The following is a 14,768-nucleotide window of genomic DNA, read 5'->3' as shown; positions in this document are numbered from 1 at the left end:
GGGCCGAAGACTTATGTCCCGAGTAAAGGGGCTGAAGACTTATGTCCCGAGTAAAGGGGCTGAAGACTTATGTCCCGAGTAAAGGGGCCGAAGACTTATGTCCCGAGTAAAGGGGGCTGAAGACTTATGTCCCGAGTAAAGGGGCTGAAGACTTATGTCCCGAGTAAAGGGGCTGAAGACTTATGTCCCGAGGAAAGGGGCTGAAGACTTATGTCCATGTGAAATGGTAGTTTCTATTCTGTTGTCACTTTCTCTTTATAGGGGAAGTGATAGCACAAGGAGTGAGAGAACAGAATGTGAGGACAGTGAGGGGTGTGAGGACTTTTTAAATGCATTGCATTGTACGTCTCGCCGAAACGCTTTTTTATACCAGTGCGCCGTATAATGTTACTGTAACCGATGTCTTGGCACCCAGACTGGGTACCTCCATTGATGAATGCTCCTAGTGCTTCCCGAGGGCTACAAGCCCTCCACTTGACACCGTAAGCACTGCCGACCCCACGAACCGCCGCAGCTTGGTTGGGGTCTCCAGGCTCCAGTGAGTGAACCTCTCTTCCTTCAGAGAGCGATGCAGGAACAGCTCTTAAAAGAGCTCAGGGATTATAGCCGGGGTGTATACAGCGTATAGCATTCCCCAGTGTAGATGCAGCCTTGTCCCCAAACACACGAGACGAGGCTCTATGCTGAGGGTAAAACAGGAACTCTTTAAAGGGGCTACATGTCAGCCTTTTATGCAGGTCTTCCAGCAAGGGACACTCCCCTGGGGACCTTGTGGAAGACGGAGACAGTTTACACATTAGCCAATCACATGCAGTTACAGTATGAAAACACTCCCAGCAATTGTACGCCTGTGATACAATTACCAAACACAATTGGCTCTGTCTGTGATACAATTACCAAACACAATGGGCTCTGCCTGTAATACAATTACCAAACACAATGGGCTCTGCCTGTGATACAATTACCAAACAAAATTGGCTCTGTCTGTGATACAATTACCAAACACAATTGGCTCTGTCTGTGATACAATTACCAAACACAATGGGCTCTGCCTGTAATACAATTACCAAACACAATGAGCTCTGCATGTGATACAATTACCAAACACAATGGGCTCTGCCTGTGATACAATTACCAAACACAATGGGCTCTGCCTGTGATACAATTACCAAACAAAATGGGCTCTGTCTGTGATACAATTACCAAACACAATGGGCTCTGCCTGTGATACAATTACCAAACAAAATGGGCTCTGTCTGTGATACAATTACCAAACACAATGGGCTCTGCCTGTGATACAATTACTAAACAAAATGGGCTCTGTCTGTGATACAATTACCAAACACAATGGGCTCTGCCTGTGATACAATTACTAAACAAAATGTGCTCTGTCTGTGATACAATTACTAAACAAAATGGGCTCTGTCTGTGATACAATTACCAAACACAATGGGCTCTGCCTGTAATACAATTACCAAACACAATGGGCTCTGCCTGTGATACAATTAACAAACACAATGGGCTCTGCCTGTGATACAATTACCAAACACAATGGGCTCTGTCTGTGATACAATTACCAAACATAATGGACTCTGCCTGTGATACAATTACCAAACACAATGGACTCTGCCTGTGATACAATTACCAAACACAATGGGCTCTGCCTGTGATACAATTACCAAACACAATTGGCTCTGCCTGTGATACAATTAACAAACATAATGGGCTAACTTAATCACTCACAGTCAGAAAACACATATGTTTCCCCAAAACACAGAAAAACCCCCAAAGCCCCACATATCCCCATAAATTATACATCCCTGGATAGCTCTGATCTGGGCGAACAACATTTCCAGAAATCACCCAGATCCGAGCAGGGGTTCACAAATTCCATGACCGACCGCAAGCATGGCTGTCCTGCCCAAAACAGTTCCACAGATTTAGGCTGTGCGGCCGGCCTGCCTTCTCCTTCCAGAATGTACATGGGCCATAATCCTGAGACAAGAGACTGGAAAACAGGCCCCTCCAAAACCCACACTTGACACTTGACAATGGGGAGGGGCATATAGGAAAGTGGGAGGAGCTTTGCAGGAAAGAGGCAGGGCCTAAGAGTCCTTTCTGAGTGTAAAGCAGAGTCAGAGAATGCGCCAGACCTCACCGTGCAGACACCGAGCACGCCGGGTGTGTACAGAGCCTTATACCATACATTCTGGGAGCCAGTGCGGGCCCCATAGTCACTGCTGTCAGTCATCCTCCAGTGTTTCCAGTATTTCCAGTATTTCCAGTCTGGGTCATATTTAGCATTGTTTAAATAGCGCCCGCATACGCCACAAATAAAACCAGACATCATAAAAAACTGAAAAAATCTATAAAAAAAAGGCAACAAAACATGAGAAAACCTATGAACTAAACTGGTGGTGAGGCTGGTGGTCAAGGGGTTAAGCTTGGAGAGCGTTCTGTCATCGGTGCATCATATATAGGACTGTTCACACTGAGGACAAAAGCAGGACACAGTCAGGGCAAGTTGTTCCAGATGTGTCTATTCACTGACAGCAAGCATTGCCTCTTATTCCATGATGCAAAATGTTTACATTCTTACAGTGTCTTTACACGGAATATTAAGGGTCAGTTCACACCCGCTTTTTGGTGCTGATTTCTTCCTCTAAATCCGCTCCAAATCTGCTCCAAAACGCCTCAAAACAGCCGCCCGTTCACTTCCATGTTCTCTTTTACGTGTAAATATGACGCAGTGCGCCCAATCACGTAAATACGGCAAAAATAACGCTTGTGGGAAAACTACTATAGAACTCAATAAAGTCAAAAATCTGCCTGAAAAACGCTTTACAAAAAACAAAATTGCGCGGAATTTTGATGTTTAAAAATCTGCTTGGATTCAGCGCGTGTATTTCGTGAACAGCTCTGTGTCCCTAATGTCTCATGCTTTTTAAGATCTCTGCTTGCTGTCAGTGGATTGAGGATCGGTTCTGACTTAGCCCTGATGCACGGTTGGAGAGCCACCATATGCTGATGATTGGGCAGAGCGCTCCTGGATCGCTCCGCCTGATCACACGGCCTCTCTGTACCTCCTTGCTCTCATCTCTATGATCATTGGTTAACCCTTTAGAAAGGCCACAGCAACAGTGGAGACTGGAGGGGGTGGGGAACACTGCACCCCGGGGGCGAGGGATCAATACCTACAGGGCCAGAGATCACCTCCCTGGACCACTATGGGGGCCTACATTAACCCCTTCACTGCTTTAGACCAGCTTGGATACTGTATATAAAATTACTGACTGCTCAAGACAACAAGTTATACTGACATCAACCCCGTCACTGCCCGAGATCACCAGGTGTATTGTTATTAACCCCCTCACTGCCCGAGATCACCAGGTGTATTGCTATTAACCTCCTCACTGCCCTAGATCACCAGGTGTATTGCTATTAACCCCCTCACTGCCCTAGATCACCAGGTGTATTGTTATTAACCCCCTCACTGCCCTAGATCACCGGGTGTATTGTTATTAACCCCCTCACTGCCCTAGATCACCAGGTGTATTGTTATTAACCCCCTCACTGCACTAGATCACCAGGTGTATTGTTATTAACCCCATCACTGCCCTAGATCACCAGGTGTATTGTTATTAACCCCTCACTGTCCTAGATCACCAGGTGTATTGTTATTAACCCCTTCACTGCCCTAGATCACCAGGTGTATTGTTATTAACCCCCTCACTGCCCTAGATCACCAGGTGTATTGTTATTAACCCCCTCACTGCCCTAGATCACCAGGTGTATTGTTATTAACCCCCTCACTGCCCTAGATCACCAGGTGTATTGTTATTAACCCCCTCACTGCCCTAGATCACCAGGTGTATTGTTATTAACCCCGTCACTGCCCTAGATCACCAGGTGTATTGTTATTAACCCCCTCACTGCCCTAGATCACCAGGTGTATTGTTATTAACCCCCTCACTGCCCTAGATCACAATGTGTATTGTTATTAACCCTGTCACTGCCCTAGATCACCAGGTGTATTGTTATTAACCCCGTCACTGCCCTAGATCACCAGGTGTATTGTTATTAACCCCGTCACTGCCCTAGATCACCAGGTGTATTGTTATTAACCCCCTCACTGCCCTAGATCACCAGGTGTATTGTTATTAACCCCTTCACTGACCCAGACCACCATTAACTCCATCATCGCCCTATACCACCAGCTATACTACCATTCACCATCTCACTGCTCCAGTCCAACAGGTATGCTGACAATCCCTTACTGGCCTAGCCCTCCAGAGACTCTGACATTAACCCTGTCACTGCCCTAGGCCTCAAGAGACTCTGACATTAACCCCGTCACTGCCCTAGCCCTCCAGAGACTCTGACATTAACCCCGTCACTGCCCTAGGCCTCAAGAGACTCTGACATTAACCCCGTCACTGCCCTAGGCCTCCAGGTACACTGAAATTGATTCCTCACTAACTTATACATCCAGGGACTCTGATATGTATTTACTACCCTTACAATAATTTCCTCTGTGCCCTTGATCACCAGATACATTAACCCTTTTAATGCCCCAGACCACCAAGCCACTGCATTTGACCTCCAGTTATACTAAAATGTACTTCTTCACTGGCCTAAACCCCCAGGACTCTGACATTAACCCTTTACTGCCCCCTAGACTGCAAGTTACAAGAAAAATAATCTCAGTGCCCTTGACTACTGGATACACCAACATTAACCATTTCAATGCCCAAGACCACCGGGACCTCCCCTTTCCATGTACACGAACAGTATACCAACACTGAATCCATCACTACCCTTCACCACCAGATGTGATAACATTAACCACGTTAGTTATACGGACCACCAGACATACAGACACTAACCCTGTCACTGCCCCAGACCACCAGGGAAGCTGTCACTAACCCTTTCACTGCTATAGACCACTATGCATACAGACATTAGACCTTTCAATGCCCTTGACAACCAGGTTGGGGAGGAGAAAGCTGTACCTGTGCACCATGTTGTCTGTGCAGCGTCATTAACCAGCATTTACACTGAAACCCGACATCAATTGATGCATAAAATCCTCACCATTTCCTTATGGTTTCTGGTTGCGATAGATGAGTCATAGGGATCAACGCTGACAGTCCAGGCTGCCCTCAGAGGGAACCTCCGGCCGCTCCTATTTCATAGGTCCAGCTTTCTACACAGATAACTTTTAATATATCTACATTGTGGCCGGAGATCCTAATTGTTCTGATACAAAGCTCCAAATCCTCTGCAGAAAGACATGAAAAAAGTATCTCTACAGTAACCACTAGGGGGAGCTCCCTGCAAGCTGCTCTTTATAGAACGCCATAGCAAAATACTGTGAGCTCCTCCTAGAGGCCGAAGAGGGTTATCATGTAATGTATGTACACAGTGACTGCACCAGCAGAATAGTGAGTGCAGCTCTGGAGTATAATACAGGATGTAACTCAGGATCAGTACAGGATAAGTAATGTATGTACACAGTGACCGCACCAGCAGAATAGTGAGTGCAGCTCTAGAGTATAATACAGGATGTAACTCAGGATCAGTACAGGATAAGTAATGTATGTACACAGTGACTGCACCAGCAGAATAGTGAGTGCAGCTCTAGAGTATAATACAGGATGTAACTCAGGATCAGTACAGGATAAGTAATGTGTGTACACAGTGACTGCACCAGAAGAATAGTGAGTGCAGCTCTGGAGTATAATACAGGATGTAACTCAGGATCAGTACAGGATAAGTAATGTATGTACACAGTGACTGCACCAGCAGAATAGTGAGTGCAGCTCTGGAGTATAATACAGGATGTAACTCAGGATCAGTACAGGATAAGTAATGTATGTACACAGTGACTCCACCAGCAGAATAGTGAGCGCAGCTCTGGAGTATAATACAGGATGTAACTCAGGATCAGTACAGGATAAGTAATGTATGTACACAGTGACTGCACCAGCAGAATAGTGAGCGCAGCTCTGGAGTATAATACAGGATGTAACTCAGGATCAGTACAGGATAAGTAATGTATGTACACAGTGACTGCACCAGCAGAATAGTGAGCGCAGCTCTGGAGTATAATACAGGATGTAACTCAGGATCAGTACAGGATAAGTAATGTATGTACACAGTGACTGCACCAGCAGAATAGTGAGCGCAGCTCTGGAGTATAATACAGGATGTAACCCAGGATCAGTACAGGATAAGTAATGTATGTACACAGTGACTGCACCAGCAGAATAGTAAGTGCAGCTCTGGAGTATAATACAGGATGTAACTCAGGATCAGTACAGGATAAGTAATGTATGTACACAGTGACTGCACCAGCAGAATAGTGAGTGCAGCTCTGGAGTATAATACAGGATGTAACTCAGGATCAGTACGGGATAAGTAATGTATGTACACAGTGACTGCACCAGCAGAATAGTGAGTGCAGCTCTGGAGTATAATACAGGATGTAACTCAGGGTCAGTACAGGATAAGTAATGTATGTACACAGTGACTGCACCAGCAGAATAGTGAGTGCAGCTCTGGAGTATAATACAGGATGTAACTCAGGATCAGTACAGGATAAGTAATGTATGTACACAGTGACTGCACCAGCAGAATAGTGAGTGCAGCTCTGGAGTATAATACAGGATGTAACTCAGGATCAGTACAGGATAAGTAATGTATGTACACAGTGACTGCAGCAGCAGAATAGTGAGTGCAGCTCTGGAGTATAATACAGGATGTGACTCAGGATCAGTACAGGATAAGTAATGTATGTACACAGTGACTGCACCAGCAGAATAGTGAGTGCAGCTCTGGAGTATAATACAGGATGTGACTCAGGATCAGTACAGGATAAGTAATGTATGTACACAGTGACTCCACCAGCAGAATAGTGAGTGCAGCTCCGGAGTATAATACAGGATGTAACTCAGGATCAGTACAGGATAAGTAATGTATGTACACAGTGACTGCACCAGCAGAATAGTGAGTGCAGCTCTGGAGTATAATACAGGATGTAACTCAGGAACAGTACAGGATAAGTAATGTATGTACACAGTGACTGCACCAGCAGAATAGTGAGTGCAGCTCTGGGGCATAATATAGGATGTAAATCAGGATATAACTGGCCTGCAGCCGGCCTCTTGAGTTCCTCTTTATCACCGTCCTCTCTATGTTTATAGGGCGATATTTGATGGTACACTCTGGTATTTGGTTTTGTTGGGCGGTAGTTTATACTGCACTCCGGTATGGCTGTTGTCACTGGCTGCTTGTGGCTGGTATTAGTCCTGCCTTCTGTCAGTTTGGATTAACCTACAATTTGGACCACTTGTAGTTTTTTTCCCAGGGCCACTTTAAGTCCTCAGTCGGCCGGTGTTTCTGAGGTTGCACAGGTGTCACACTCGCTGCTCTCTAAGAGATGATCCTCCCGCCCGTATCATTACACTCACAGCCAGCTCTCCTGGAAAGTGGCTCCAGGCCATGGTGTTTCCTCCCCCAGACAGCAGAGGTTTGGGTTTGGCACCTTCGTCGCCTCTTCCTCATACTGTGAAGACACTCCTTGTGTGAATATGTGACAGGACAGGAGTTATAGTCACCTCTCGACACAAGACCCAGGACATTGTCCATATCATATACATGGTGGGGTGGAGACCCAGAAGACCTCGTTGTCCTCCCTGATAGCCCTGAGAAGACACAGAGACCTCTTCATACCACCGTGACAGATTCTCTCTGCAGCTTGGCTCCTCTGGTGGAGGCTCAGGTCCAGGATTTGTCATGGCCACCATTGGGCAGGTGATATTTAGGATGTAAGTACCTGGAAGTGGATGGTGGACTGGTGAGGGGACTTTGTGTTCCGGGGGTTTCAGATTGGGGGATTTACCTTGATGAAGTCATACCTACCAAATATTTGAGGGGTGTCCCATCACAGCCCCCATAACAATGCCAGTGCAATGCTAACCCCAATGGCCTGTGTGCCAGCTACGGTGCCCATGATTCCCTAATGTCCGCCAATGACAGCCATACTGCCCGCAAGTACCCCATGGACAGCAGACGTCCACCCAGACCCTGTGCCCCATGTAAGAGCGTTGATGTCCCCAGTAACATGCACAGTGCCCCCAGATGTCCCAGGGCAGGGGTCTTCTATACTGTATATATTATATACATGTCGGCGTAATCTGCCGTCCGTGTATCACGTTATAATCTCCAGGCCGCCGTCTATATTATGTATTTGGCTGCGTTGGATGATGTCAGGGACAAACAGATGACGTCAGAGGACCCTGACATGTTCTCCATTATGGGATGTGGAGTCTCTGTTGTGCCTAGCGCTCCGGTCTGAACAACGTACAATCTATATATTCTCCGGCACTCATCCGACATAATAAAATCCCTGTGTGCGTGCGCTATGTCCGTGTGTGTACCCAGCGACCAATCAGGACACAGCGCTCCACGCGCGGCCGCACCGCCCACAGCAGCGTGCGTGCAAGCAGGTCGGAGCGCCGCCATTTCAGTTCGCCTGTACGGCCCACACCAGAGCCCACACCAATCAGGACACCGCGCTCCACAGGCGGCCACACCGCCCACAGCAGCGCGAGTGCAAGCAGGTCGGAGCGCCGCCATTTCAGTTCGCCCGTGCGGCCCACACCAGGGCCCCCACCAATCAGGACACAGCGCTCCACAGGCGGCCGCACGGCCCACAGCAGCGCGCGTGCAAGCAGGTCGGAGCGCCGCCATTTCAGTTCGCCCGTGCGGCCCACACCAGGGTCCCCACCAATCAGGACACAGCGCTCCACAGGCTGCCGCACCGCCCACAGCAGCGCGCATGCAAGCAGGTCGGAGCGCCGCCATTTCAGTTCGCCGGGGGGCCCACACCAGAGCCCCCACTAATCAGGACACAGCGCTCCACAGGCTGCCGCACCGCCCACAGCAGCGCGCATGCAAGCAGGTCGGAGCGCCGCCATTTCAGTTCGCCCGCACGGTCAACACCAGAGCCCCCACCAATCAGGACACAGCGCTCCACAGGCGGCCGCACCGCCCACAGCAGTGCGCGTGCAAGCAGGTTGGAGCGCCGCCATTTTGGTTCGCCCACACGCCGCCTCACTGATGTCATCTCAAGACTTTAATTCATAAAAAGATGCTTTTGGCGCCAAAGTGCGCTGCTTCTCTTCCCCCCCCCCCCCTCCACGCTTTATTGCTGCGGTCATTCGAGCTCCACCAGAGAAATCATCCATAGAATTATAGAAAGGTAAAGGTAACGTCAGGAGGCCTCCTCATTTTACCAGGGAGTCCGGGCGTCCGTCGCTCTCCGCAGAGGCTCCGCTCCTGCTTCTCATGACTGTAAATGAAGACGGAGGCGTCCGCTCAGTCTGAGGACCCAATAGTTGTATCATGGGGTGGGTGAGAGTACCAAAATGGAGGCACAACTGTGATAATACTGTGGCGGGTGGAGACAGGGGGATACATGGCAGCAGGATGGGTACTGATACCTGGGGATCCATTAACAAAATGCCACACATAGAATAATAACTGCCACAAGTAATACTGCCACCCATCTACAAAATAATTAATACTGCCACCCATCTACAATATAAGTAATACTGCCACCCATCTACAATATAAGTAATACTGCTACCCATCTACAATACAAGTAATACTGCCACCCACCCACAATACAAGTAATACTGCCACCCATCTACAATACAATTAATACTGCCACCCATCTACAATACAAGTAATACTGCCACCCATCTACAATACAATTAATACTGCCACCCATCTACAATACAATTAATACTGCCACCCATCTACAATACAAGTAATACTGCCACCCATCTACAATACAATTAATACTGCCATCCACCCACAATACAATTAATACTGCCATCCACCCACAATACAATTAATACTGCCATCCACCCACAATACAAGTAATACTGCCATCCACCCACAATACAAGTAATACTGCCACCCACCCACAGTACAATGAATGCCATCATCCATAGTACACAATACAACGGATTATATGATAAATCACTTCTACATAATAAAAGCCCTGTGTGCATGCGCTGTGTACGTGTGTGTGTGCCAATTTTTACACTGGGCATGCGCATGTGCCAGCAGTCTCAGCCACAGCCACCAGTCAGTGCCAGCAGTCTCAGCCACAGCCACCAGTCAGTGCCAGCAGTCTCAGCCACAGCCACCAGTCAGTGCCAGCAGTCTCAGCCACAGCCACCAGTCAGTGCCAGCAGTCTCAGCCACAGCCACCAGTCAGTGCCAGCAGTCTCAGCCACAGCCACCAGTCAGTGCCAGCAGTCTCAGCCACAGCCACCAGTCAGTGCCAGCAGTCTCAGCCACAGCCACCAGTCAGTGCCAGCAGTCTCAGCCACAGCCACCAGTCAGTGCCAGCAGTCTCAGCCACAGCCACCAGTCAGTGCCAGCAGTCTCAGCCACAGCCACCAGTCAGTGCCAGCAGTCTCAGCCACAGCCACCAGTCAGTGCCAGCAGTCTCAGCCACAGCCACCAGTCAGTGCCAGCAGTCTCAGCCAGCAGTCAGTGCCAGCAAAGAAACACTATGTGGTCAAGTTCCCTTGCCATTTAATATAGACTGTCCCCACTAATGTTTATGCACTACTGTTCAAGCGCCTGTCATTGTAACGGGCTTAATGTTTAGTTTATTATATTTTGGGGGAGGTGTGAATATGACTGTGAAATAAAATAGAGCGGTATGGTGGCGGACTCACTTTCGGTAACTGTGGAGTGGCTGCTTCAAAGCCTGATGACTCCCCAGTCAGAGAAGAATATAGAATAAAATATTGGTTAAGGCTGAGCCCTCACCACCGGGGCCATAGATGACAAAGGAGAGTAGAAATCACCTGAGTAGTAGGTGAACACCTAAGTACTGCAAGTCATGGTTTTAACCACCATTCAGCATCTATGTTCCAGAGGTGTGAACATGACTGTGTCTCCCCTGCATTTCTATGGTGAGGTGTGAACATGACTGTGTCTCCCCTGCATTTATATGGTGAGGTGTGGACATGACTGTGTCTCCCCTGCATTTCTCTGGTGAGGTGTGGACATGACTGTGTCTCCCCTGCATTTCTCTGGTGAGGTGTGAACATGACTGTGTCTCCCCTGCATTTCTCTGGTGAGGTGTGGACATGACTGTGTCTCCCGTGCATTTCTCTAGTGAGGTGTGGACATGACTGTGTCTCCCCTGCATTTCTCTGGTGAGGTGTGGATAGGACTGTGTCTCCCCTGCATTCTCTGGTGAGGTGTGGACATGACTGTGTCTCCCCTGCTTTTCTCTGGTGAGGTCTGAACATGACTGTGTCTCGCCTGCATTTCTCTGGTGAGGTGTGGATAGGACTGTGTCTCCCCTGCATTCTCTGGTGAGGTGTGGACATGACTGTGTCTCCCCTGCATTTCTCTGGTGAGGTGTGGACATGACTGTGTCTCCCCTGCATTTCTCTGGTGAGGTGTGGATGGGACTGTGTCTCCCCTGCATTTCTCTGGTGAGGAGTGGATAGGACTGTGTCTCCCCTGCATTTCTCTGGTGAGGTGTGGACATGACTGTGTCTCCCCTGCTTTTCTCTGGTGAGGTGTGGATGGGACTGTGTCTCCCCTGCATTTCTCTGGTGAGGTGTGGACATGACTGTGTCTCCCCTGCATTTCTCTGGTGAGGTGTGGACATGACTGTGTCTCCCCTGCTTTTCTCTGGTGAGGTGTGGATGGGACTGTGTCTCCCCTGCATTTCTCTGGTGAGGTGTGGATAGGACTGTGTCTCCCCTGAATTTCTCTGGTGAGGTGTGGACATGACTGTGTCTCCCCTGCTTTTCTCTGGTGAGGTGTGGATGGGACTGTGTCTCCCCTGCATTTCTCTGGTGAGGTGTGGATAGGACTGTGTCTCCCCTGAATTTCTCTGGTGAGGTGTGGACATAAATGTGTATCCCCTGCATTTCTCTGGTGAGGTATGGATAGGACTGTGTCTCCCCTGCATTTCTATGGTGAGTTGTGGACATGACTGTGTCTCCCCTGCATCCCTCTGGTGAGGTGTGGACATAAATGTGTATCCCCTGCATTTCAAAGGTTATGTCACTGATGTTACCAGAAACTTCAGGGGAGACACAGATCACTCCTGTCCTTGCTGTGATACAGAGACTACTATGAAACTAAACAGGTTGGAGATTTGTTCACTGGTCTAATGACCTTTGAAAGGAAGTGCACTGGGTCATCCCATGCAGGGGAGACAAAAATGACTCATATCCTGCACTCTGGACACAGGCTTTATCTTCTAGGTGTGAAGTTTCACACCCACGACACCATCAGACACATACTTACCTAAGCACAGTACTTATCTGCTCTCTTACTGTGGTTCAAATGATTGTTCTGGTTGCAGAACAGTAAAAGTTCATCCATAAACAGTAGATCAGCCAGGTATATTATATTACCTCCATAAACACACTATATGGAGTTCAGAATCAGGAATGTTATTCAGTCCATACAGTCTACCATTACCACAGTGTATAACATCCAGCCTCTAGCCGTGCAGTCTACCATTACCACAGTGTATAACATCCAGCCTCTAGCCGTGCAGTCTACCATTACCACAGTGTATACCATCCAGCCTCTAGCCATGCAGTCTACCATTACCACAGTGTATAACATCCAGCCTCTAGCCGTGCAGTCTGCCATTACCACAGTGTATAACATCCAGCCTCTAGCCGTGCAGTCTACCATTACCACAGTGTATAACATCCAGCCTCTAGCCATGCAGTCTACCATTACCACAGTGTATAACATCCAGCCTCTAGCCATGCAGTCTACCATTACCACAGGTGTATAAGGAGAAAAGACAAAAAGACACAGCGCCTCATGTGTGGTACCGCCTTATAGGAGATATACAGTTATGGTGCGTAATTCGCTTACCGGATTCTGTTGTGAACAGTCACAACAGCTGGATGTGCCTTAGCTGGTATATTTCCCCACCAGCATTAGGGGATGCCGTGCTGCTGCCTGGGTCTTTTCCTGTCCAAATGGTTCCAGGGAAATAGGTATGCAGAATTCTTTAAAAAATCAGACCACTGTCCGGCGCTGCAGGCATGAAGATGAGTCCTTGGAGTGAATAGGATTCTTTTTATTATAGTCAACGCGTTTCAGGGGCAAAGAGCCCCCTTCATCAGGACAATATACAGAATGAACATACACTTGTGATCAGGGTATTTAAAACACTGTTTTGGCGGGTTAAAAAAGGGGGAGGTACAGGGGTGGGGTAGGCGTGCTTAGTATAATGAGCCTAATTGCCAGTGTCTCAAGTGATCCGTGGCAATTATTGTTAAATGTCAAATCCTTCCTGCGGCATACAAAACTAGGTAGCGCAGAGTCAAGCGCTTCACAGTCTGGTCCACTGTGATGTTACATTGTTGCGGTCGTACGTTCAATAATACATATACTGATAATAATACATTGTGTAGCGGCATGTAATTACCACAGGTGTATAACATCCAGCCTCTAGCCATGCAGTCTGCCATTACCACAGTGTATAACATCCAGCCTCTAGCCATGCAGTCTACCATTACCACAGGTGTAGAACATCCAGCCTCTAGCCATGCAGTCTGCCATTACCACAGGTGTACAACATCCAGCCTCTAGCCATGCAGTCTGCCATTACCACAGTGTATAACATCCAGCCTCTAGCCATGCAGTCTGCCATTACCACAGTGTATAACATCCAGCCCCTAGCCATGCAGTCTGCCATTACCACAGGTGTACAACATCCAGCCTCTAGCCGTGCAGTCTACCATTACCACAGTGTATACCATCCAGACTCTAGCCATGCAGTCTGCCATTACCACAGTGTATAACATCCAGCCTCTAGCCATGCAGTCTGCCATTACCACAGGTGTACAACATCCAGCCTCTAGCCGTGCAGTCTACCATTACCACAGTGTATAACATCCAGCCTCTAGCCATGCAGTCTACCATTACCACAGTGTATAACATCCAGCCTCTAGCCATGCAGTCTGCCATTACCACAGTGTATAACATCCAGCCTCTAGCCATGCAGTCTGCCATTACCACAGTGTATAACATCCAGCCTCTAGCCATGCAGTCTACCATTACCACAGGTGTATAACATCCAGCCCCCGGGCCTGCAGTCACCTTTACAGACACTAGTGACAGTGGCTCATTGTAAGAAGCTCCCTAAATCCCGGCGTGGTCCTGTAATAGGAGCCACCGTTGCCACAAGTCACTTCCTGAAATGTCTTCACTCCTAGATATTATTATTATTAATTCACTCCGTACATGTGATAAGTGGTACACATACTTAATTTAAAGAAACACAAACCAAAAAAACTATTGCACTAATCATAAACAAGACGAGTTACAGACTGGTACAGAAGGAGAGAGGGCCCTGCCCGTGAGGCTTACAATCTACATGGTATGGGAGAAGGACGCAGTAGGTGCGGGTGAAGCAGGTCATGGCGGTATAGAGGCAGCAGGGTCACTGGTTGGAGGCTTGTCTGAAGAGGAGGGTTTTCAGGTTTCTTTTGAAGGATTACATTGTAGGTGAGAGTCTGATATGTTGGGGCAGCAAGTTCCAGAGTGTGGGGGATGCACGAGAGAAACCTTGGAGGCGATTGTGGGAAGGTCTTGTGAGGATCGGAGATTGCGTGTGGGAAGGTATCGGGAGATCAGGTCACAGATGTCTGGAGGGGACAGGTTGGGGATGGCCTTGTATGTCATAGTGT

At 48.2% G+C, this 14,768-nt stretch overlaps 1 protein-coding gene across 1 annotated transcript in view; it reads left to right on the top strand.

Moving 5' to 3' along the window:
- Positions 1-7,710: 7,710 nt before the first annotated feature.
- LOC122933268 (V-set domain-containing T-cell activation inhibitor 1-like) overlaps positions 7,711-14,768 on the top strand; it is a 93,945-nt gene continuing 86,887 nt past the window's right edge. The window contains exon 1 of the mRNA XM_044288143.1: positions 7,711-7,829. Coding sequence (XP_044144078.1) covers positions 7,798-7,829 — 32 coding nt within the window. The 5' untranslated portion in view covers positions 7,711-7,797. The remainder of the gene's footprint in view (positions 7,830-14,768) is intronic.

This window comes from Bufo gargarizans, chromosome 3 (assembly GCF_014858855.1).
Source record: "Bufo gargarizans isolate SCDJY-AF-19 chromosome 3, ASM1485885v1, whole genome shotgun sequence".
In the NCBI taxonomy this organism is placed as follows: domain Eukaryota; kingdom Metazoa; phylum Chordata; class Amphibia; order Anura; family Bufonidae; genus Bufo; species Bufo gargarizans.
Note: the sequence above shows the minus strand (reverse complement) of the source record. Positions and strands in the feature narration are given on the sequence as shown.